The 27,816-nt window shown below is 31.7% G+C and overlaps 1 protein-coding gene across 15 annotated transcripts in view; it reads right to left on the bottom strand.

The window, feature by feature from the left end:
• Positions 1–26,204, bottom strand: part of LOC127787188 (probable pectin methyltransferase QUA3) — a 54,329-nt gene extending 28,125 nt beyond the window's left edge. For 6 of the 15 annotated variants that reach the window (XR_008020117.1, XR_008020114.1, XR_008020119.1 and 3 more), the window contains exons 1-8: positions 26,005–26,149; positions 25,237–25,345; positions 9,018–9,243; positions 6,426–6,629; positions 6,129–6,339; positions 5,787–6,048; positions 4,263–4,635; positions 2,796–2,882 (exon numbers count right to left, since the gene is read on the bottom strand). Coding sequence is in view for 8 of the 15 variants with exons in the window: in XM_052315106.1 (XP_052171066.1) it covers positions 4,266–4,635; positions 5,787–6,048; positions 6,129–6,339; positions 6,426–6,614 (1,032 nt within the window). In the remaining 7 variants the exon portion in view is untranslated. The other 9 variants (XR_008020120.1, XM_052315106.1, XM_052315103.1 and 6 more) reach the window with 8 other exon arrangements.
• Between the last annotated feature and the right edge of the window lie 1,612 nt (positions 26,205–27,816).

Here is a 27,816-nt window from a genome sequence, read left to right as displayed (position 1 = left end):
TTTATTTTTTCGCCAATTTATTCGGCACCTATTTTCCAGAACTTTTTTTCATGTAATAGAAGAATGTCTGCTCAAATTAGCATTCTACTTGGACTACAATGATGCAGAAATTTAATTATATGAACCAAAACAATATCATCTTTAATCTATTATTATTTAGGCAAAAGAGTATGAAGAAATTGTGCTTCTACTATTATTTTCAATATAAGTTATGCAGCAAAGACAAATTTAACCACTTTTAAAAGGAATAATACTAAATAAATGAATGTAACAAGATAAAAAAAAAATTGACATTGATATATCACAATATTCAAGCTCAAATATCCCATACGAACATGAAGTTTCAGAAACTGATGATTTACACAACACCAAAAGAGATGATAATAGAACAATACTACGCCATGAGAAACCGCAACGTTACAAATTCAAAATTATCCACAAATATTAAGATTCAAAAAGTCATGTTTTACACATATTTCAAGGCAGCAAAGCGATTAACAAACAATAATATTAAATAATTGATATAATTAGATTGTTTATAAACCACAAAATTCACTTTCATAACAATTTATTTTTCACAACTTTAATCCACACCTATTTTTTCATCACTTTTTTTCATATTAATAGAAAATGTCAACAAATTATCATTCTACATGGAATGCAATAATGCAGAAATTAGTTATATAGACCAGCAATTAATTTTTTATCTATTATTATTTTAGCAAAGGAGCATGAAAGGATTATGATTTTAATAATATTTTCAATATAAGTTGTGCAGTAAAGACAATTCAACCACTTTTGGAAGGACTAATACTAATAAATGGTTGTAACAAGATAAAAAGATATTGACATTGATGAATCATAGCATTCCAGCATAAAAATTCCACATGGTCATTAAATTTTAGAAAGTGATGATTTACACGGCACCAAAAAGATGATCGCAGAACAATACTAGATAAATTGAAGTGATTAGTTAAAAAGAAATTGATAATGAAAAACTGTAATATTCAAATTCAAAATTTACACAAAAATTAAGTTTCAAAAGCCATGGTTTACACACATTACAAGGCAGAGAGACTACCCAACAACGATACTAAATAAATGATGTAATTAGATTGTTAATAAACTAGGAAATTGATTTTCAAAACAATTTATTTTTTACCAATTTGTTTCCTCACCTATTTTTGAGCACATTTTTCTATTGATAGAAGAATGGGTGCAAATTAGCATTTAGTGGAATGCAATGAATGCAGGAATTAGTTACATGGACCAACAATCAATTTTCATATAATATTATTTTTGGCCAAGGAACATGAAAGGATTGTGGTTATAGTAATATTTTAAATATAACTTATGCAGGAAGACTGTGCCAATATTTTTAAAATGAATAATGCTAAAAAAATGAATGTAACTAGAAAGAAAGAAATTGACATTGATAAATCAGAACATTCAAATTTAGAATTCCACCACAGACATTAAGTTTCAATGATTTGCACAAGACCAAAAGAAATTATCCAATAACAATACTAGATAAATTGAAGTGATTAGCTAAAAAGAATCGGCAGTGATAAACTGCAACACTATCATAATTTTACACAAACATTAAGTTTCAAAAGGCCATGATTTACACATATTACAGGACGAAGAGAGATGATCTAACAAGATTACTAAACAATTGATGTAATTAGATTATTGATAAACTACAAAATTCACTTGAATAACAATTTATTTTTTCACCAATTTTTATCCACACTTATTTCTCAGCACTTTTCTTCAGATTTATAGAAGAATGTGAGCAAATTACCATTCTAATTGGAATGCAATAATGATGCACATGAATTAGTTATATGAACCAACAATCAATTTTTTATACATTATTATTTTGGCCAAAGAGCGAGAAAACATTGTGGGTCTAAAAATATTTTAGATATAACTTACGCAGGAAGATGCATTTTTTAAAACGAACAATGCTAAAAAAATGGATGCAACTAGAAAGAGAGAAATTGACATTGATAAATCACAACATTCAAGTTTACAATTTCGCCATAGACATTAAGTTTCAAAAGGTGATGATTTACACGAGCAAAAGAGATGATCCAAGAACAAAACTAGATAAATTGAATTGATTAGCTAAAAGGTAATCAACAGTGATAAACTGCAACATTCAATTTCACAATTCTACACAAACATTAAGTTTCAAAACGCTATGGTTTACACATATTATAGGGCAGAGAGTGATGATTAAACAAGATTACTAAATAATTGATGTAATTCATTTTCATAACAATTCATTTTTTTGCCAACTTTAATCCACACTGTTTTTTCAGCACATTTTTTCATATTAATAGAAGAATGTCAGCAAATTAACTTAAGCAGGGAAGACAATGCAACCATGTTTAGAATGAATAATACTAAATAAATGGATGTAACTAGATAAAAAGAAATAGACATTGATAAACCACAACATTCAGTTTTAAGATTCCTCCGGAGACATTAGATTTCAGATTTTGATGATTTACACAAGACCAAGAGAGATAATTCAATAACAATACTAGATAAATTGAAGTAATTAGCTAAAAAAAAATTGACAAGTCTAAACCACAACATTCAAATTTAGAATTCTCCACAAACATGAACTTTCAAAAAGCCATGGCTTAGGAGTTGCGAAAGACAAAGTCAGCTATGTAAAAGATTTTAACAAAAGAGAATTGCAACCATCTTTATTCAAATTTATCATTTAGGAATTGAGAATTGTGCTTGTTTATGAATACATTACCAAACAACAATAGAATTACCTGGTCCATTCAACTTCTCAAATTAGTGTAGAAAAATGGGGTTTCTTCGGGCCCTTGTCAACAACCACACTTACATTGTATTTGATCCTGAAAAAGTACACATCCGAATTTGTGAATTGAAGAGAAGGAAACTAGGAGAGATAGTGACGAAAACAGAAAGATTCGAGAAACAGGAACAAGTAGGGAAACACTCAAGACGGATCAAATTAAAAAGAAAATATGACTAAAATTTAGATCATTTAAGCTGAAATTTTAAATTTGACTTGCCTATTGAAATAATAAACAAAACATGACAACTCTATTAGGCGCGCCATGAAGCTTGTGATGCAAAATTGATATGTAATGAAACTCAAGCTATGCGTATCATTCCGTAGAAGTAACAAGTAGAAAAATTCCATTTTCACTAAGAAAAATAATCACTTTAATGCAAAAAGTTGGAGACCAGCCCGCATACACAATGAGAATAGATAAGAAAATGGTTAATACTGTAGTCAACTAGGAGTAATGGTGACTAAAAACTAACTATTAACTAGTAATGCAGGCCTAACCATTTCACAAACTATTCAAATATGACCACCACAACTAAATCATTTTTAGATGCAACATTGTCAATCAAGCTAAGTTGTAAAAGGTCCAACTAAGAGTTAGCTGAGCACTGCGAATTACATTGACATTTATCAATAGATCGACAAAAATCATTCAACATCTACAAAAAGGAAATTGCAAGAAACAACACCAAGCCCCTGCCCAAGATTGAAGAAAAATGAGAATAAACATAATAATATAAAAAAATAAAATTAACCCTCTATCTACTTTAAGCTTTTAAATTATATGGTTGTTAACAATTCATCATATTTCAACCCCCAAATCATTGTCCAGCTACAAAGGAATCCCTCACTTAGATAGGTAGCAATAGCAGCTAACATTTTCTATTATATCAGTCGTAACAGGTGACTAATTAATCTATCATGGAAGCAAGGAAAAGGCAGCCATCTCTCAGACATTAGCATGTACATGACCCATACCAAATCTGTCATGATTCACAAAATAATAAATAAGAAAAACAATCCAATTAAGGGAAATAACAGAATTGAGTTTCCTGTACAAAGAATATGGTTGTACATGGATTAAAAGTTAAATAACAAACTTATGTAGCACATAAACAAATTTGGAGTACTGATACTGGCAAAAAGACTCCAACTTGAGGTTCAAAAGAAGTCCATGTATGGGAAGATACAAGAAGGAAGTGAGATCAGCATTAGATTATTTAAGTGCATCAACCATTTTTAGTTATTGCTCTTATATTTTTGCAATATTTAGGCACAAAGGGCCACCAGAAAATGATAATTTTTATCTATCAAATGATATAAAACATCTACCAATTCGTACTCTTAAGTCAGGCATTTCCCCCTCTGTAAAGCATCCTCAATTCTATTAAAACATAAAGGTAGACATTTCATAACTCACCAGTCAGTAAACTCCAATTAGGCCTCTGTCATAAATGACGTCAAGAGTCAAAGGCTTGCGAGAAGGAACAACATTCATCACCCACAAAGGATCAGATGATAATGCAGCAGCTAAGCCTCCAAAAAATGCATTCATGTCCATAACATTTCGTACAGCTGAAGTGCCAAGCTTCAAGTTCAAAGAAGTTTTATAGTAAGCAACTCTCCTTGCCCACCGCCGGCTATCAGCATCAAACATATTAATTCCATTTTTCATAATCTTAACCCTTGAGGGAGCCTTTGTTAGCCTATCTGGCCACTTTGGAATCACCCCAACAGCATATTTTCCTTTCACAGACGATATCCTGGTGGCACATTTCTTTAACTTGAAATACCTGCAAAAGACTTCATCTCAGATTGAAATACACCTAATTATTTTAACAAGTTCAGGTCAATAATGTTAATCTTAAGCACTAGTCCAATGTTGAGGGGTTAGGAAGATCTTAGTCATTCAACACCATGTACAAAAGCTACATAACATAACCCAATATGGAACATAAAAAAGATGTTTCATGCTCCAGCAATTGCATTAGAAGATTTAAGTGACAATACAACAACATATCAAGCCTTTATCTACTCTCGGGTTGACTAAATGAATTCTAGCTTGCCAGCCATTTCTATCTATAGCCTTATCTTCTATAACGCCCTTATAACTCATTTCATACCGAAGGAACTGTTAGTTGTGGAAAACATTCCCAGTTTTCTGAAACATTACTCCACTGAAAATAGAAAATTAAAGATTTGTTCAAATACAAAAATTTTATAAACAGAAAATGAAGATTTGGAAAACGTAATTCTCCAAAATTGAACTTAACTAAAAAACTCCTAAACGAGTTTTCCAAAATTTCCATACTAATTTTGGAGATTTGAAAAACACAGTTTTCCACAAAATTTTTCTCAAATAATCTCCATCTCCTTCTCCAACACAAAGTTACAATTGTATAAAGAAAAACCTCTCTGTTAACTCTTTTTCAAACATATGGTCTAATTCTCTAGATTGAAAATTAATTTTCTACACTTCTAACATTTGAACGTATTTTTTAAATTTTCTATAGAAAATGAGAACTAGAGATTTTATAGAAAACTGGAAATCTGGGAAAACATTTTCTACAAGTAAACCCACCCCTAAATGTCGCCCATCAAGTTTTTCTTTGTCTTCCTCTACCTCCTTTGCTAGATACTTGGTCCATTTCATCCATCCTCCTCACAAGAGTCTCTATTGGTCTCCCCCTCATATTACCAACTCATCTTAATAATGCATCATACATCTTATCTTCAATAGAAGTCACTCCAACCTTATTATACATAACCACATTTTTAATTTTATCTTTTCTTGTGTGGCTGCACACCTATCTTAACCCCCTCATCTTTGTAACACTCATATTTTGCAGATGTTGGTTCTTCATTACCCAGCCTTTTTTGCCTTGCATTATGTGAAAATACAAAGAGGGAAAATTAAGAAAAAAGGCATTCAAAGGACAATTACCATGCACGACTTGGGTCGTCAGACTCATCGCAATGTTTTAGCCCAAATTCATTTTGATTTGGTAGACATGAATCCCCATTAGGTTTCTTCCAAATGACAGCGTTCCCGTCTACTGCAATCAACTCATAACACAATGCCCGAGCCACTGACTGAAGATCTGCCCATTCCTTGTCTTGTTTAGGCCATTGGACAGGGGGACCTGAGATAACTGAATATGCTCCAGGGCGAAACAACCAGTCCACTTCAATAAAATATGATGCATCTGCAAAGCATGACATTTTATGATAAAGAATGAACACAATAAGCATATAATGATGGAGCATGCAAATTAAAGAAACTTACTATATGCTGAAAAAGGGATCAAACATCGAGAGCAGTGAACCAAGTCAAATGAGAAAGGAGGAAATGGAAATCTTCGAGTTCCAAGCATTGCGACAAATGCTGGTATTCCTCTTTCCAGAGCAAACTGTATTTGTGCTTTGTGTGAATCTCTTGGAGCAAAGGAGAGAGTTAAAGCATCTTCAGATAAGAGATACCCACCAAAACTTGCAACCTACATGTGCATAAAAATTAAACGATCTTCGGAAAGTACACTCATCAATTCGAACCCCATGAAAACAAAAGGGTCAAGTTTCCTACCCCACATTCCATATCAAGAGCTGTCCTTAGAACTCCACCTGCTATGGGAATATACTGCTTAAGCTTCTCAATATATTGCACAGCTCCATCTGGGAACATTGTTCCACCACCAGGAAAAATGAAATATGGACCTTCCTCTTTCATCCATCCTTGGTGACCTTTCCTATCTGCTATTTTGTTGTATGGCATGTTGCTATGCCATATCTGACATAACAAAATAATAATTCAAATATCTGACCAATTTAGGCACCAAAATTAAGTAAATGATATTGCAGCTATTCCATCTCAAAACACAACCAAAAAGATGTTCCATATCAGGTTTTACAGGAGTAGCCAAATAAATCAACTCTAGGAACGTGCACATAAATAAACTTAGCGTGATGGCTAGGAAAGAAGGCTTGTTGCACATCATAGACATTCTCACTCTCTCTCTAGATTACTTCCTTTCAAGTGAACTATTTTTTTGACAAGCACATGCAATCAACTGCAGTTAGTTTCATGTGCATCATCTTGGTTATAAGAAGTTGATATTTGGTTGTTGTGAGCCCATTGGAGGCAGAACTTCTTGTATACATTGATTGTTGATAGTGGAATTTTGTTGGAGATCTCCCACGGTTTATCTCTTCACATTGAAAGATTCTCCACATAAGATCTTGTGTTCTTGTGTGGTTGTTTGGCACTATAATTTGATTTGATTTGTTGATTTATTTAGTTATTTGGATATTCTATCAACAACTAGTATCAGAGCTCTGGTTTATTTATTTCATTGTGGTAATTATCAAGGCAAATACTAGGAGAGTTATTTATTTATTTAATTTTGGGCCGAGCCAAAGGACTAGGAGGGTGATTAGGTTAAGCAAAAACAATTACCATATTAAGAAAAGGAAAATGGAAGGTCTACTCAATTGCAATAAGTTTCACCAACCTATTACTGGTGTTTTGGCTAAACCAAAGGAGGTGATTCATGACAATTGGAAATTGCTGAAAAGACAGGTTGTTGGGTTTATCCATACATGACTAGGTGATAATATTTACCATCATGTTGACAATGAGACCTAGGCTTGTTCTTTCAGGAAGAAATTAGAAAACAGCCATCAATAGATACTTCTTAATCCTGAAATATTACGATGAAACTCCTATGACTAATCATTTGAATGAAATGTAGAGAATTACTAATCAGCTTCAGAGTATGAAATTGCTTTTGATGATGAAGTGCCGGACTTATTTCTTCTAAGCTCCATTTTGGATAGTGGGGAAACTTTCTTAGTCATAATGCCTCACATACCCCAGATGCTATTGCTAACAGAAGTTCATTAAATGAAAAAAACACGAAGAAAGGAAGTTGGTTCATCCTCTCACTTTGAAGCTTTATTTATTAAAAATAAGGGAAGGAGCAAGAGGGGTCAAGAATATATTGAGGGAATTCCAAAAGTTCATTCAAGTTAACAACGATGCTGAGTGCCATCATTGCCAAAAGACAGGCCACATAAAGAAAGATTCCTTCAAGTGGAAAAGGCAACAGCAAAAAGATAAAGGTGACCAGGAGACTGTTGCAACCACTTCAGAGGATGTAATTACAATCAGTAACTATAATCATGAGTTTATCATGCCAACAGTCAAATTGGATTATTGATAGCAGTGCATCCATCCATGTTACATCTAGGATAGAATTTTTTTTCCAACTTACCAAGCAGGTGGTTTTGACATTATCAAAATGAGGCATAATGGTGTTTCCAAATTACGGGCATGGGAGATTTTTGCTTAGAGACTAACACATATTGCAAATTAGCATTCAAAGATGTCATACATGCACCAAAGATCAACCTAAATTTAATTTTTGTTAAGAAGCCTGATGATCAAGGGCATAGACACCTTCAGTGAAGGGAAGAGAGAATTTTTGAAGGGCTCTCTTATAGTGACCAAAGGAAAAAATACATAATGCACTCTACTTGATGCAAGCAAAGCTATGCAGTCAAAAAGTGAATGCATTAGAGAGTGGGAAGACGACAGAGTTATAGCCCAGAAGACTTGGGCATGAAAAGCTATGAGTCAAAAGGGTTTCAATTTTGCTAATCAAGAAGAATTTGCTGCTAGGTATGAAAAGTGCATTGTTAAGGAACTGTGAGCATTGTTTACCAAGTAAGCAATGGCTAATTAATTTTAAGAATTTTCCTCCATTCAAAAGAATTACATATTTTAAATTTTGTGCACTCTTGACGAATAGGGCACTCAATGATGCATTGTACTTTGTTACATTTATCAATGATTTCTCTAGAAAGGTCGGGCTTATGCATTAAAAACTAAAGGCCAAGTGTTAGATTTGTCTAAAAAATTTCAAACTAGTGTTCAAAAGAAAAACAGGTAGAAAGTTGAAGTGCATCTGAACAAATAATGGAGGGAAGTACAAGGGAACGATTGATGATTATTGCAAAAGTTAAAGACATAAAGCATCAGATAATTACTATAAAAAAATCTTCAGAAAATAATGCAGTAAAAAGAATAAATCGTGCAAACACATGAAAAAAGCAAAGTTGCTGAAGATCTTCTGGGATGAGGCAATGAGGACAACTATGGATTTGATTAACCTCTCACCTTTACCTCCTGTGTAGACTGATGTGCCAGTATAGGTGTGATCCAAAAAGAATGTTTCCTACAAACACTTGAAGGTGTTTGGTTGTGTTGTTTATGAGCACATTTCAGAGGATGGATATGGAAGTTTGATTCTAAGCAAAGCAATGTATCTTCCTTTCATCATGACTTTGACCATAAACTATAGGATCCAATTGCTAAGAGAGCGGAGAGGAGTAGAGATGTTCTTCTGGAGAGATAAGACCATTGAATATATTAGACAAGAGCAGAAACTCAAGACCTAAAATGTGATCAAAATAATTCAAACAGTTAATCATGCAGTTGAGCATAAAGGCAATGAAACTAAATTTGAAAATTCAATAACTGCAAAGCATCTGTAGTATGGTGCAAAGTTACCGGCTGAAAATCAATAGAGATAAGCTCTTCTACAGCTAGACAACCTTCAATTAGATATTCTCTTGTAGATCACACGATGCTCATTGGTGGGCAAAAGTTGGACAGTTATGGTAAAGCCATAACATATTAAAGTGGTTAGATGTGCTTTACATGACAACAATACTTATGAGCAGATAAAAGTTGCGTGAATGTGAAAGAGAACTCAAGAATAAACAGGTGTACATGTTGAAAACTGAAGAGAATGTTTTGCAGCCTAGGTATAAAGCAAGACTTTCAATAAAAGGCTTTAAGCAAAGAGGAGTGTATTTTGAAGAAATCTTCTCTCAAGTTTTGAAGGTGTCATCATTAGAGTAGTACATGGTCTAGCAGCTAGAAAGATTTAAAGATTGCATGTATAGATTTGGAAACAATATTCCTTCATGGTGATTTGAAAAATTAATTTATATCAAGCAACTGGAAAGTTTTCAAGTAAGAGGTAAGGAAGATTTGGTTTACAGATTGAAGTAAAGTCCTTACGACTTAAAGCAACTGTAGCATTAAAATAAAAGAATTGAAAAGGATCTCCCTTGAGGGCACAAACTTCCATGTATCCACCCCTTTGTCTTGAAATGCCCTGCTTCAAAAACATACCTGAAAATCTTTCTTTTTTTTGGGTAAAAATAACCAAAAAGGTTGTCATAGAGTAAATTTTATGATCATACAGATTCCACCTAACATAGGAGACCATATAATGCCATTAGAGGATAACTCGAACCACCCACTAACAGTCACATCTTGTATGAACATTCCTATAGCCAGACCAGTAATGCAAATAAAATTTAACTATGTACCCATCCCCAATACCAAAACCAATATACTTAAGAACTCAACAAAAAGTTCATAATTGTAATGTCTCATGAGTTGTCCACAAATGAGCAAGTCAAAGTGTGACACTCCATGCCCTCAGAGTGCCTGCGAGACTCTGTGAATAGCAGATGAATAGCCATAAAGATGGTTGAGACTAAGTTTCCTAGGAGAACAATTGACAATAGGATGATGCAAGGAAACTACAGATGGGAAAGTAAAATTGCCAACAGCTGGAAGGAAAATGTGGTCTGTTTTGATGAACTGTCAACAGTGTGTGTAGGCTGGGCTGATGTCACCTTGGTTTGAGCTGAAATTCTAGAGAAGTTGATATGTGGTAAGCTGAGGCATATCTTTGTGACAAATTCAAGGATCCAACAAACTAGTTTGAAAATAAGCAACTTAATCAGAGTCTCTCACCAGCGTTGGGATTCTGTAAGGCGGCAAGAAGAAATCAGTATTATCTTCATCTCTTTGTGGGATTGGCAGAATTTAGTCCTAAGCAACTCTTTGTGTATTTAAGCATAACTGAGTGCTGTTAATTGTTTTAAGCTATATATCGTTCTTTTCTCTTGTGAAAATTTAAGCAGGGAAGGATAAAGCAAGGTTATGCTGACTGCTTTTTTTTCTCTCTATATAGCCAAATACCCTTATGAATGGGTGTGGTTGCTTGAGAAAGAGACAGAGAGAGAGAGAGAGAGAGAGAGAGAATCTTAATTGAGTTTCAGCTTGCCTTTAGTTCAAAGGACCAGTGTGAAAGCTGAACAAATTTGGGGCCGGTAAGGGACTGATAAACATCATTGTGATAAACATCAAACTAGAATTTTACTATAAGGTCAACTGTGACAACAGAATGCAAATAGGATTGTCAATTTAGTGGAAAGTAAAGTTTAGGATCGACTAAGCCTAAGAGGAGCTGAGAGCCGAGTAAAACTGCACGATAAGGTCAATTGTGGAAAATAGACGGTAGAGAGGATCGACTATCGGCCAATCGAGTGTGGGCACTGATTGAGCTTATGATAGCAGACATACTGTGAGGTCCATTCTCTAGGCTAGTTGACAGTTTTTCAGTGCTTGACAAGAAGCTGATTTTTAAGATCCTAATGAATTACAATGCAAATTCCCAGTATGTTACTAGTCTGAGCTAAGGAGATCTAGAAATACCAAGATTTGTGTATTTTGGTTTGGATTTAGCAAATTGAATATTAGGCCATACTTAGGCCCCTCTCAAGCACAATGGATCTGTATACCAATTTTTAGCATGTTAATAACTGAGAATGCAAAGGTTCAAAACTGATGGCTGGTATGGATTCCTAGTTAGGTATGGGTGATCAAAGAAGGGGGACAAAAGCAATTAGAGTGCACAGTGCATGGGTGATTTAGGTGGAAAACTTTACCAAGTGTTTGAGGATGTGTAAGAGACCATTTAGATGCCAATTTGGTCATTTAAGAAATCATTTTCGAGTGTCATATAACCTGTAAAAGGAGAAATGTAAAATGGCTAGGAGAGAGAGCGAGCGAGCAGGGTAATCATAATAAAGCTTTTCAACTTTTTCTTAACTTAGCATGCATTAGGCAAATCTAAGGTGTTGCAATAATGTGGGTTTGGGAGCTGGAAGTGTAATACCCCAGATTACATGGTGTTATAGAGAATATTTCAATAGAAGCGAAATTGCATTTTTTGCAATTGATTATTAACTTTGGCAAAGTTAACAACTTAAAAGTGGAAGGAACCATGGAAAACTAAATAGGCTACTGCAAGACCGGAGATGAAGCCACAGTCAACTGAAAATAATAGAAAATTTAGCAAGCATTCTAGATAACTATGGTCAACTAACTAAAACTGGGCCACAGTTGATGTAAGTGCCCAATATTAGCAACACTGTGTTATTTTATCTAAAACGTTTTTATATACAACCCAAACACGAAGGGGTGTACCCAAGCAACACAAGGGTAATATGTAGAGGTTTTCATGATGAACTTGGGGATGGGTTTGGATTGAAAACTAGATGCAGAAAATGTACATTGTAAATTCCTATGTGCCCAAGGAATGCCAAAAAATTTACAGTGTCAACTTTGTAATTGTAATCTACCAGGAATTGTCAAGTAACGTACAAAACGTCAACTACTTAGTGACCCTAAGGTACTATGGGATTCGTCAAAATAAAGGATCAAAAAGCAAACAAAAAGAGGATGAATAATATTGTTTATTCCATAAGTTTGGACTGATTTATGTTCAAACTTTGTTAAGCAGTGACCATTTTTTGACATGGAGTAGTAGGAAGATAATGATGAGAAAGACAAAGATGAAATGTAGGGAACGAGGAAGAGGGAGTGTGTCAAAAACCATGATTATCACACCATGGATTGACAGAAAATAAACATGCATATATGTGGAGAAAACAAATTCCATAACACAACATTCAATACACAAACATAAAACCAACAAAAAAAAAATTAAAATCTAATAAATGAAAGAGGTGATACTAAGACATTAACGTCTTAAAGAAATGCAATCTCTAATGTAATTAAGCTCCAAGGTACAAAGATTAACAAGGTCCCTGCACTACCTTCTCATAAACAAAAAAAAGGCAACAATCAATTTCTTGTCTATAATTATTTTGGCCAAGAGCATGAAAGGATTGTGGTTCTAATAATATTTTCAATATAAGTTACGCAACAAAGATAATTCAACCACTTTTAGAAAGAATAATACTAAATAAATGGATGTAACAAGATAAAAAGAGATTGACATTGATAAATCGCTACGTTCAAGCTCAGAAATCCCACAAAAACACTAAGTTTCAGAAAATGATGATTTACACAAGATCAAAAGAGATAATCCAAGAACAATAATAGATCAATTAAAGTGATTAGCTAAAAAGAAATGGGCCGTGATAAACCGCAACATTCAAATTCAGGATTCTCCACAAACATTAAGTTTCTAAAAGCCATGTTTTACACATATTACAAGGCACGGACAGATGATCCAAGAACAAGGCACGAACAGATGATCCAAGAACATTACTAAATAATTTATGTACATAGATTGTTCATAAACCACAAAATTACTTTCTTAACAATTTATTTTTCACAAACTTTAATCCACACCTATTTTTCAGCACTTTTTTTTTTCATATTAATAGAAAACTATGTGCAAGTTACCATTCTACGTGGAATGCAATGATGCAGGAATTATTTATATGGACCAACAATCAATTTTAATCTATTATTATTATGGCCAAGGAGCATAAAAAGATTGTGGTTCTAATAATATTTTAAATATAACCTACACAAGAGGGTAAGGAAACAATATAAATTGATTGATAAACCAACAATCTTGCGTAGGAGCATTGATATTATTATGAAAGGATTGTTGTGGTCCTACTATATAAATGGATGTAAGTAGGTAAAAGGAAATTGACATTGATAAACCACAAATTTAGGTTCAAAATTTCCACACGGACATTAAGTTTTAGAAAGCGATAATTTATATGAGTTCAAAAGAGATTATCCAAGAACAATACTAGATAAATTGAAATGATTAGCTCAAAAGAAATAGGCCTTGATAAACCACAACATTCAAATTCTAAATTCACCACAAACATTAAGTTTCAAAAGGCAATGGTTTACGCATATTACAAGATAGCGAGTGATGATCCAACAATAATACTAAATAATTGATGTAATTAAATTGTTCATAACCCACAAAAATCACTTTCGTAATAAATTATATTTTCACCAACTTTAATTGACATCTATTTTTCAGAACATTTTTCAAATTAATAGAAGAATGTCTGCAAATTAGCATTCTACGTGAAATACAAAGATGCATAAATTAGTTATATGGACTAACAATCAATTTTTTATTTATTATTATTTTGGCAAAGGAGCATGAAAGGATTGTGGTTCTAGTAATATTTTCAATATAAGTTACGCAACCAAGACAATTCAAGAACTTTTAGAAAGAATAATATTAAATAAATGGATGCAACAAGATAAAAAGAAATTGACATTGATAAATCGCTACGTTCAAGGCCAAAAATCCCAAACAAACAATAAGTTTCAGAAAGTGATGATTTACACGAGACCAAAAGAGATCATCTTAGAACAATTCTAGATAAATAAAAGTGATTAGCTAAAAAGAAATAGACCGTGATAAACCACAACATTCAAATTCAGAATTCTCCAGAAACATTAAGTTTCTAAAAGCCATGTTTTACACATATTACAAGGCACAGACAGATGATCCAAAAACATTACTAAATAATTTATGTAATTAGATTGTTCATAAACCACAAAATTACTTTCTTAACAATTTATTTTTCACAAACTTTAATCCACACCTATTTTTAAGCACTTTGTTTCATACTAAAAGAAGGCTGTGTGCAAGTTACCATTCTATGTGGAATGCAATGATGCAGAAATTATTTATATGGACTAACAAGCAATTTTAATCAATTATTATTTTGGCCAAAGAGCATGAAAGAATTGTGGTTCTAATAATCTTTTAAATATAACTTATGCAGGCAGCGTAAGGAAACCATTTTTTAGAACGAATAAAACTAAATAAATGAATGCAAGTAGATAAAATGAAATTGACAATGATAAACCACAACATTTAGGTTTAGAATTTCCCGACGGATATTAAGTTTCAGAAAGTGATAATTTATATGAGTTGAAAAGAGATTATCCAAGAACAATACCAGATAAATTGAAATGATTAGCTGAAAAGAAATAGGCCCTGATAAACCACAACATTCAAATTCAAAATTCTCCACAAACATTAAGTTCCAAAAAGCTATGGTTTACGCATATTACAATGCAGTGACTGATGATTCGACAATAATACTAAATAATTGATATAATTAGATTGTTCATAAACCACAAAAACTACTTTCATAATAAATTTTTTTTTTCACCAACTTTAATCGACACCTATTTTTCAGCACTTTTTTCATATTAAAAGAATAATGTCTGCATATTAGCATTGTACAGGGAACCCAATGATGCAGAAATTAGTTATATGAACCAACAATCAATTTTTTATCTATTATTATTTTGGCAAAGGAGCATGAAAGGGTTGCGATTCTAGTAATATTTTAAATATAAGCTACGCAACGAAGACAATTCAACTACTTTTAGAAGGAATAATACTAAATAAATGGATGTAACAAGATAAAAAGAAATTGGCAGTGATAAACTACAACATTAAAATTCAAAATTCCACACAAAAATTAAGTCTCAAAAAGCCATGGTTTACACATATTACAAGGTAGAGAGGCTATCCAACAACGATACTAAATAAATAATGCAATAATTTACATGAAATCAAAAGAGATTATCCAAGAAAAAAACTAGATTAATTGAAGTGATTAGCTAAAAAGAAATAGGTCGTGATAAACTGCAACATTCAAATTCAAAATTCTCCACAAACATTAAGCTCCAAAGAGCTATGGTTTACACATATTACAAGACAGCGATAGATGATCAAACAATAATATTAAATAATTGATGTAATTAGATTACTCATAAACCACAAAATTCACTTTCATAACAAATTTTTTTTTCACACAACTATAATTGACACCTATTTTTCAGCACTTTTTTTAATATTAACAGAAAAATGTCTGTAAATTAGCACTTTAAGTGGACCAACAATCAATTTTTTATCTATTATTATTTTGGCAAAAGGAGCATGAAAGAATTGTGCTTCTAGTAAAATTTTCAATATAAGTTGCATAGGGAAGACCATTCAACAACTTTTAGAAGGAATAATACTAAATAAATAGATGTAACAAGAAAAAAAGAAATTGACATTGATAAATCGCTACGTTCTGGCTCAGAAATCCCACACAAACATTAAGTTTCAGAAAAATATGATTTACACGAGACCAAAGGAGATTATCCTAGAACAATACTAGATAAACAAAAGTTATTAGCTAACATGAAATAGGCCGTGATAAACCACAACAATAAAATTTAAGATTCTCCACAAACATTAAATTTTAGAAAGTCTTTTTTTTAGTAAATAAGAAAATATGTAAAAAAAACCATGCCAAAGCAAGACTAACCATTAAGAGTTTTTGTTTTTTGAAAATTAAGTTTCAAAAGACATGGTTTACACATTACAAGACAGAGAGACTATCCAACAACAATACTAAATAAATGATGTAATTAGATTGTTGATTAACAACAAAATTCACTTTCAAAACAATTTATTTTTCCAACAACTTTATTCCATATCTATTTTTCAACACATTTTTTCATATTAATAGAATAATGGGTGCAAATTACCATTCTTGGTGGAAAAATTAATTACATGGACCAACAATCAATTTTTTATCTATTATTATTTTGAGAAAGGAGCATGAAAGGATAGTGGTTCTAGTATTTTTTTAAATATAAGTTACGTAGGGAAGACAATGCAACCATTTTTAGAATGAATAATGCTAAAAAATATAATGTAACTAGAAATAAAGAAATTGACATTGATAAATCACAACAATCAAGTTTAGAATTCCGTAACGGTCATTAAGTTTCAAAAAGTGATAATTTACACAAGACAAAAAGATATGATCCAAGAACAATATTAGATAAATTGAATTGATTACCTAAAGAGAAATCGACAGTGATAAATCGTAAAATTTAATTTCATAATTCTATACAAATATTAAGTTTCAAAAGGCCATAGTTTACAAACATTATAGGCCAGAGATATGATCCAAATTAATGTAATTCCATTAATGATAAACTACAAAATTCGCTTTCATAACAATTTATTTTTCGCCACCTTTACCTGACACCTATCTTTCAGTACATTTTTTCTTATTAATAGAAGAATGTCTGCAAATTAGCATTCTACATGGAATGCAAATTAGCATTCTACATGACCAATCAATTTTTTATCTATTATTATTTTGACAGGAGCATGAAAGGATTGTGCTTCTAGTAATATTTTCAATATAAGTTATGCAGCAAAGACAATTCAACCACTTTTAGAAGGAATAAAGACTAAATAAATGGATTTAACAAGATAAAAAGAAATTGACTTTGACAAATTGCAACATTCAAGCACAGAAATCCCACATGGACATTAAGTTTTAGAAAGCGATGATTTACACAACACCAAAAGAGATAATCAAAGAACGATACTAGATAAATTGAATTGATTAGTTAAAAGAAATCGGCAATCCTAAAATCCCAACATTAAAATTCAGTACTCTATAGAAAAATTAAGTTTCAAAAAGCCATGCTATACACATATTACAGGGCAGAAACACAATCCAACAACGATACTAAATAAATGATTTAATGAGATTTTTGACAAATCACAAAATTCACTTTCGAAACAATTTATGTTTTTCACCAATTTTTTCCCTTACCTCATTTTCAGCCCATTTTTTCATATTAATAGAAGAATGGATGCAAATTAGCATTCTAGGTGGAATGTAGGGATACAGGAATTAGTTACATGGACAAACAATCAATATTTTACTATTAATATTTTGGCTAAGGAGATTGAAAGGATTGTGGTTCTAGTAATATTTTAAATATAACTTAAGCAAGAAAACAATGCAACCATTTTTATAAGGAATAAGACTAAATAAATGGATGTAACAAGATAAAAACAAATTGACTTTGATAAATCGCAACATTCAAGCTCAGAAATCCCACATGGACATTAAGTTTCAGAAAGTGATGATTTACACAACACTAAAAGACATGATCAAAGAGCAATACTAGATAAATTGAAGCGATTAGATAAAAAAAAAAATTGACAGTGATAAACCGCAACATTCAAATTCGGAATTCTACACAAACATTAAGTTTCAGAATGCCATGGTTTACACATATTACAGGGCAGCGAGACTATCCAACAACAATACGAAATAAATGATGTAATTAGATTGTTGATAAATCACAAAATTCACTTAAAAATAAATTATTTTTTCGCCAACTTTATTTTGCACCTACTTTTCAACACATTTTTTTATATTAATAGAAGAATCAAAGCAAATTAGCCTTCTAGGTTCTAGGTGGAACACAATGATGCAAGAATTAATTACATCAACCAACAATTAATTTCTTATCTATTATTATTTTGGCCAAGGAGCATGAAAGGATTGTGGTTCTAGTAATATTTTAAATATAACATATGTAGGAAAGACAATGCAATCAATTTTTGAATGAATAATGCTAAAAAAATGGATGTAACTAGGAATAAAGGAATTGACATTGATAAATCACAACATTCAATTTCAAAATTCCACCACAAACATGAAGTTTTAGAAAGTTATGATTTATACAAGACCAAAAGAGATGATCAAAAAATAATACTAGATATATTGAAGTCATTAACTAAAAAGAAATAGAATGTGATAAACTACGACATTAAAATTCAAAAAGCCATGTTTTACACAAATTTCAAGGCTGCGACAAGCGAACCATCAATAATACTAAATAATTTATGTTATTAAATTGTTCATAAACCACAAAATTCACTTTCATAATAGTTTATTTTTCACCAACTTTAGTCCACACCTATTTTTCAGCACATCTGTTCACATTAATAGAAGAATGTCTGCAAATTAGCATTCAACATGGAATGCAATGACGTAGAAATTAGTTACATTAACCAACAATCAATTTTTTATCTATTATTATTTTGGAAAAGGAGCATGAAAAGATTGTGCTTCTCGTAATATTTTCAAAATAAATTACGAAGCAAAGACAATTCAACCACTTTTAGAAGGAATAAAACTAAATAAATGGATGTAACAAGATAAAAAGAAATTGACTTCATATATCGCAACATTCAAGCTCAAAAATCCCACACGGACACTAAGTTTCAGAAAGTGATGATTTACACAACACCAAAAGAGATAATCAAAGAACAATACTAGATAAATTGAATTGATTAGTTAAAAAGAAATCGACAGCCATAAAATCGCAACATTAAAATTCAGAATTCTACAGAAAAATTAAATTTCAAAAAGCCATGCTTTACACATATTGTAGGGCAGAAAGATAATCCAACAACGACACTAAATAAATGATGTCACTAGTTTTTGATAAACCACAAAATTCACTTTCGAAACAATTTATTTTTTCACCAATTTTTTCCCATACCCCATTTTTTCATATTAATAGAAGAATGGATGCAAATTAGCATTCTAGGTGGAATGCAGGGATACAGAAATTAGTTACATGGACAAACAATCAATATTTTATCTATTAATATTTTGGCCAAAGAGCTTGAAAGGATTGTGGTTCTAGTAATATTTTAAATATAACTTACGCAAGAAAACAATGCAACCATTTTTAAAAGGAATAAGACTAAATAAATGGATGTAACAAGATAAAAACAAATTGACTTTGATAAATAGCAACATTCAAGCTCAGAAATCCAACATGGACATTAAGTTTCAGAAAGTGATGATTTACACAACACCAAAAGAGATGATCAAAGAGCAATACTAGCTAAATTCAAGCAATTAGATAAAAAAAAAAATTGACAGTGATAAACTACAACATTCAAATTCAAAATTCTACACAAACATTAAGTTTCAAAAAGAAATGGTTAATACATTCCAGGCCAGCGAGACTGTCCAACATCGATACTAAATAAATGATATAATTAGATTGTTGATAAATCACAAAATTCACTTAAAAATAAATTATTTTTTCGCCAACTTTATTTTGCACCTATTTTTCAGCACATTTTTTCATATTAATAGAATAATCAATGTAAATTAGCATTCTAGGTGGAATGCAATGATGCAAGAATTAATTATATCGACCAACAATTAATTTCTTATCTATTATTATTTTGGCCAAGGAGCACGAAAGGATTGTGGTTCCAATAATATTTTAAATATAACGTCCCGGGGGAAGACAATGCAACCATTTTTAGAATGAATGATGCTAAAAAAACGGATGTAACTACAAATAAAGGAATTGACATTGATAAATCACAACATTCAAGTTTAGAATTCCGCCGCAGACATTAAGTTTTAGAAAGTGATGATTTATGCAAGACCAAAAGAGATGATCAAAAAACAATACTAGATATATTGAACTGATTAACTTAAAAAAAAAAAAAAAAAGGCCGTGATAAACCGCGACATTCAAATTCAAAATTCTCCACAAATATTAAGATTCAAAAAGCCATGTTTTACACATTTCAAGGTAGCGACAGATGAATGTCGATACTTAATAATTGATGTTATTAGATTGTTCATAAACCAAAAAATTCACTTTCATAACAATTTATTTTTCACCAACTTTAATCCACACCTATTTTTCAACACATTTTTTCATATCAATAGAAGAATGTCTGCAAATTAGCATTCAATGTGGAACGCAATGATGCAAAAATTAGTTACATGAACCAACAATCAATTTTTTATCTATTATTATTTTGGCAAAGGAGCATGAAAGGACTGTGCTTCTCGTAATATTTTCAAAATTGTTATGCAGCAAAGACAATTCAACCACTTTTAGAAGGAATAAGACTAGATAAATTGATGTAACAAGATAAAAAGAAATTGACTTTGATAAATCGCAACATTCAAGCTCAAAAATCCCACTTAAGTTTCAGGAATTGATGATTTACACAACACCAAAAGACATGATCAAAGAACAATACTAGATAAATTGAATTGATTAGTTAAAAAGTAATTGGCAGTCATAAAATCGCAACATTAAAATTCAGAATTATACAAAAAAATTAAGCTACAAAAAGCCATGCTTTACACATATTACAGGGTAGAAAAACAATCCAACAACGATAATAAATGATGTGATTAAATTTTTGATAAACCACAAAATTCACTTTCGAAACAATTTATTTTTTCACCAATTTATTTCCCTTTTAACACATTTTCAGCACATTTTTTCATATTAATAGAAGAATGTGTGCAAATTAGCATTCTAGGTGGAATGCAATGAAGCAAGAATTAGTTACATGGACAAACAATCAATCTTTTATCTATTATTATTTTGGCCAAGGAACGTGAAAGGATTTTAATATTTTTAGAATCAATAATGCTAAATAAATGGATATAACAAGATAAAAAGAAATAGACATTGATATATCGCAACATTCAAGCTCAGATATCCCATGCGAACATGAAGTTTGGACATGAAGTTTCAGAAAATGATGATTTACACAACACCAAAAGGGATGATCAAAGAACAATGCTAGATAAATTGAAGCGATTAGATAAAAAGCAATCGGCAGTGATAAACCACAACATTCAAATTCACAATTCTACACAAACATTAAGTTTCAAAACGCCATGGTTTACACACATTACAGGGCAACGAGAATATCAAACAACGATACTAAATAAATGATGTAATTAGATTGTGGATAAACCACAAAATTCACTTAAAAAACAATTTATTTTTTTGCCAACTTTATTTTGTACCTAGTTTTCAGCACATTTTTTCATATTAATAGAAGGATCGATGCAAATTAGCATTTTAGGTGGAATGCAATGATCCCAAAATTAGTTACATGAACCAACAATCAAATTTTTATCTATTATTATTGTGGAAAAGGAGCATGAACGAATTGCTTTTCGTAATATTTTCAATATAAGTTACGCAACAAAGACAATTCAACCACTTTTAGAAGGAATAAGACTAAATAAATGGATGTAACAAGATAAAAAGAAATTGACTTTGATAAATCGCAACATTCAAGCTCAGAAATCCCACACGGACATTAAGTTTTAGAAAGTGATTATTTACAAAACACCAAAAGAGATGATCAAAGAACAATACTAGATAAATTGAATTGATTAGTTAAAAAGAAATCGGCAATCAAAAAATCGCAACATTCAAATTCAAAATTCTACACAAAAAATAAGTTTCAAAAGCCATGGTGTACACATATTACAGGGTAGAGAGACAATCCAATAACAATACTAAATAAATGATGTAATTAGATTGTTAATAAATCTCGAAATTTATATTCAAAACAATTTATTTTTTCACCAATTTTTTTCCTCACCTATTTTTCAGCATATTTTTTCATATTAATAGAAGAATGGGCACAAATTACCATTCTAGGTGGAATGCAATGATACAGGAATTAGTTACATGGACCAACTATCAATTTTTTATCTATTATTATTTTGGCCAGGGAGCATGAAAGGATTGTGGTTCTAGTAATATTTTAAATATAACTTACGCTGGGAAAACAATGCAACCATTTTTAGAATGAATAATGCTAAAAAAAGTGGTGTAACTAGAAAGAAAGAAATTTACATTGATAAATCAAAACATTTAAATTTAGAATTCCGCCACAGACATTAAACTCCAAAAGTGATGATTTACACAAGACCATAAGAAATTATCGAAAAACAATACTAGATAAATTGAAATGATTAGCTAAAAAGAAATCGGTAGTGATAAACTGTAACATTCAATTTCTTAATTCTACACAAATATTAAGTTTCGAAAGGCTATGGTTTACACATATTACAGGACAAGGAGAGATGATCCAATAAGATTACTAAATAATTGATGTAATTACATTATTTATAAGCTACAACATTCAGGTTTATAACAATTTGTTTTTTCACCAAGTTTAATCCACACTTAACTTTCAGCACTCTTTTTTTCATATTAATAGAAGAATGTGTGCAAATCACAATTCTAGGTGCAATTCAATGATGCATAGGAATTAGTAATATGAACCAATAATCGATTTTTTATCTATTATTGTTTTGGCCAAGGAGCATGAATATTGTGGTTTTACAAATATTTTAGATATAACTAACGCAATGAAGACAATGCAATCATTTTTAGAACGAATAATGCTACAAAAATGAATGCAACTAGAAAGAGAGAAATTGACATTGATAAATCACAAAATTAAAGTTTACAATTCCACCACGGAAATTAAGTTTCAGAATGTGGTGATTTACACAAAAGCAAAGGAGAAGATCCAAGAACTATCTAGATAAATTTAAGTGATTAGTTAAAAGGAAATCGACAGTGATAAACCGCAACATTCAATTTCATAATTCTACACAAACATTAAGTTTCAAAACGCCATGGTTAACACATATTACAAGGCAGACAGTGATGATCCAACAAGATTACTAAATAATTTATGTAATTAGATTGTTCATAAACCACAAAATTCATTTTCATAACAATTCATTTTTTTGCCAACTTTCATCCACACCTTTTTTTCATAATACTAAACAAAGGGATGTAACTAGATGAAAAGAAAATGACATTGATAAACCACAACATTTAGGTTCATAATTTTTCCATAGACATTAAGTGTTAGAAAGTGATAATTTACACGATATCCAAAGAGATTATCCAAGAACAATACCAGATAAAATGAAGTAATAAACTAAAAAGAAATAGATCATGATAAACAGCAACATTCAAATTCAAAATTCTCCACAAACATTAAGCTCCAAAGAGACATGGTTTACAACATATTACAAGGCAGCGACAGATGATCAAACAATAATACTAAATAATTGATGTATTTAGATTGTTCATAAATCACAAAATTCAATTTAATAACAATTTATTTTTCCACTAACTTTAATCAACACCTATTTTTCAGCACTTTTTTTAATATTAACAAAGAATGTCTGCAAATTAGCATTTTATGTGGAATGCAAATAATACTAAATAAATGGATGTAACAAGATAAAAAGAAATTGACATTGGTAAATCGCAACGTTCAGGCTCAGAAATCCCACACGGACATTAAGTTTTAGAAAGTGGTGATTTACACAAGACCAAAAGAGATTATCCAAGAGCAATACTAGATAAATTGATGTGATTAGCTAAAAAGAAATAGGCCGTGACAAACCGCAACATTCAAATTCAGGATTCTCCACAAACATTAAGCTTCAAAAGGCCATGGTTTACACATATTACAAGGCAAAGAGAGATGATCCAACAACATTATTAAATAATTGATGTAATTAGATTGTTCATAAACCAGAAAATTACTTTCATAACAATTTATTTTTTCACCAACTTTAATCCACGCCTATTTTTCAGCACTTGTTTTCATATTAATAGAAGACTGTGTGCAAGTTATCATTCTATGTGGAATGCAATGATGTAGGACTTATCTATATGGACCAACAATCAATTTCAATCTATTATTATTTTGGCCAAGGAGCATGAAAGGATTACGGTTCTAGTAATATTTTAAATATAACTTAAGCAGGGAAGGAAATGCAACCATGTTTAAAATGAATAATACTAAATAAATGCACGTAAGTAGATAAAAAGAAATAGACATTGATAAACCACAACATTCAGGTTTAAGATTCCCCCAGGGACATTAGGTTTCAAATATTGACAATTTACACAAGACCAAGAGAGATAATCCAAGAATAATACTAGATAAATTGAAGTAATTAGCTAAAAAGAAATCGACAGTTGTAAACCACAACATTCAAATTCAGAATTCTCCACAAACATTAACTTTCAAAAAGCCATGGTCTCTAGATATTACATGACAAGAGATGATCCAACAACAATCCTAAATAATATGCAATTAGATAAACCACAAAATTTACTTTCATAACAATTTATTTTTTCACCAACAATACTAAATAATTGACATTTGTAATACATTTCATTGTAAGAGACAATTTAGGGGAAATAAAACAACTACTTCTGTGACTAGTCCAATGCAACATTCATTTAAAGAGAGTTAAAAGGAGAAAAACACATTTTCAGAAAGGAGGAAGAATTGTGAGTAGTGGCTTAGGAGTTGCGGAAGACAAAGTCAGCTATGTAAAAGATTTTAACAAAAGAGAGCTGCAACCATCTTTATTCAAATTTATTATTTAGCAACTGAGAGCTGTGCCAGTTTCATGAATACATTAGAAAATTTTGAATACCTGGTCCACTCAACTTCTCAAATTAGTGTAGAAAAATGGCAGGCTCCATATACTAACAAGCACACAAACATAGTTAATACCTGTGTGAATGAGTCTCCAATATAAAACTTCTCTGTTTTCCAAGTGGCAGAAGTATAAAGGGGTTTCTTCAACCCCTTGTCAGCAACCACACTTACACTGTATTTGATCCTGGAAAAGTATACATCCGAGTTTGTGAATTGAAGAGGAAACTAGGAGAGACAATGCGGAAAACAGAAAGATTCAAGAAACAGGAACAAGTAGGGAAAAACCCACGACGGGTCAAATTAGAAAGAAAATATGACCAAAATTCAGATCATTTAAGCTGAAATTTTAAATTTCACCTGCTTGTTGAAATAATAAGCAAAACAACTACGTTAGGCGCGCCATGAAGCATGTGATGCAAAATTGATATGCAATGGAACTCAAGCTATGTGTATCCGTCCATGCTCAAAATTATAATTGTAATAGAAAATGTCAAAGTCAATGGCAAGGTTCCACAGAAGTAACAAGCAGAAAAATTCCGTTTCCACAAAGGAAAATAATCACTTTAATGTAAAAAGTTGGAGACCAGCCCACGTACGCAATGAGAATAGATAAGAAAATGGTTAATACTGTAGTCAACTTTCAAAACCAAAAAACTTTCAAATACAGTGGGAAACTTTAGAACTACTCGTAAATTTACAACAGAAATTATTTATTTATTTTCCTAAATTTTTTTCCAGTTATTCCGTCTGTACTCGGATGTTTGTCTAATGTGGCTATACCAGCATGCGAAAACCATCAACAAAAGCAATCAAAGTACAGAGAGAGAGAGAGAGAGAGATAACCTGCCGAAATCGGAGAAAGGCGTATTGCGAAAGGAGGAGCGGGAGGAAGAACGAGAAGCCATGCGAGAGACAGATAACCTGCCGAAATCGGAGAAAGGCGTATTGCGAAAGGAGGAGCGGAAGGAAGAACGAGAAGCCATGCCTAGGGTTTTCTGAGTAGTCTTCTTCTTATTGTTGCCGTTACTCGAAGGGTCGCTTCGATGTGGAACCCAGATTTGGCAGAGCGAGTGGAGTTGAAGCTCAATGCCTAGGTCAATTTGAACGAACAAATTGGGATCGAGAGGAGATCTCGAAGATTTTCAATCCAGATTTGGGCAGAGCGAGTGGAGTTGAGGCTCAATGTCTAGGTCAATTTGAACGAACAAATTGGGATCGAGAGGAGATCTCGAAGATTTTCAATCCAGATTTGGGCAGAGCGAGTGGAGTTGAAGCTCAATGTCTAGGTCAATTTGAACGAACAAATTGGGATCGAGAGGAGATCTCGAAGATTTTCAATCCAGATTTGGGCAGAGCGAGTGGAGTTGAAGCTCAATGTCTAGGTCAATTTGAACGAACAAATGTCAAGGTCAATTTGAACGAACAAATTGGGATCGAGAGGAGATCTCGAAGATTTTCAACCGTTAGGGTTAGAGAGAGAGGAAGGAAACATGCTTGCGAAGATTGCAATTCGACGAAGAAGAAGAAGTCGCGATTTAAATGAAGCAGCAAACTGAGGACCGCTTTGATACTGCACATACACATACTCAATTTGGGGGGCACTCACCGCCACCGTGGCCTATGGACTTAATTAATAATAAGTTGCGCTTGCAATTACATTACATAAATTTATTTTTAATTTCCTCACCTCGGGCACCCACCGCCACTATGGCCCATGGGCTTGCTTTGCTTGCTCTCATTTCTTATTGTGCAATGTATTAGTCATTACATTATTATTAGCTTTGAAATTTGCTGCTGCTGCTGATGTGTAAGAAATATAAACACTCTCAACCAAATATATAAATAATTAAATACATCACAAAATAAAACATAGTCTTTCTTCATTTATTTCCTAATTTCAAACTTAAAAATATCTAATAATTTGAGGGATTGTGTATTTTATGGAATTAAAAATTTTATCATTCTAATTTTTTAGAATTAAAATTGTAATAATTATAATAACAAATCTACTTTTGTGGCCCCCATACAAAATAAAATAAAAAAATAAAAAGATTTACCTTTATATAATTCTCATCCACATTTAATAATAATATTTAAATCAGTAAAAACATTATTACTTAATTATTTATACTATAACATCTTAAGATAAATTTTCTTATTCAGTTTCAAAAATAAAAACCAAGTTACTAAATTGTTTCTCTTAAAATTCACTTAATTTCAAATCTATAAAATAATTTAAAACCACAACGTAGATAGCAGGTTTCCTCTAATTACTTTTCTATCTTTTCTTTTTTTTTTAATAAAATAAAGCTCTAACTAATTATGTATCCATAAATTTAATGATGATAAGATAACAAGAGCTAACGAGAAAGAGAGAGAGGTAAAAAAAGGTGAAGGGACCTTGTCGAGGACCCAAATGAAATAGGTGTAAATGCAATTGAATAATTCATGGAGAGTATCGAAGTCGTTGAGTTGATGTCTCTATATTTGACGAAGTTTTCTCGGGCATACTTGGCGCAATACATCCTTATGTTTACCAATAGATGCCTCAGCAACCTAAGCATTTCCCCCCATAATCTCTAAACACCTTTTACATATTTATTTCCCCAACTTCGCTTCTCTCTTTGTTTGGGAAACTGATCTTAAGTAGAAATT

The sequence above is a fragment of the Diospyros lotus genome, chromosome 12, assembly GCF_014633365.1.
Source record: "Diospyros lotus cultivar Yz01 chromosome 12, ASM1463336v1, whole genome shotgun sequence".
NCBI classification, from domain to species: Eukaryota; Viridiplantae; Streptophyta; class Magnoliopsida; order Ericales; family Ebenaceae; genus Diospyros; species Diospyros lotus.
Note: the sequence above shows the minus strand (reverse complement) of the source record. Positions and strands in the feature narration are given on the sequence as shown.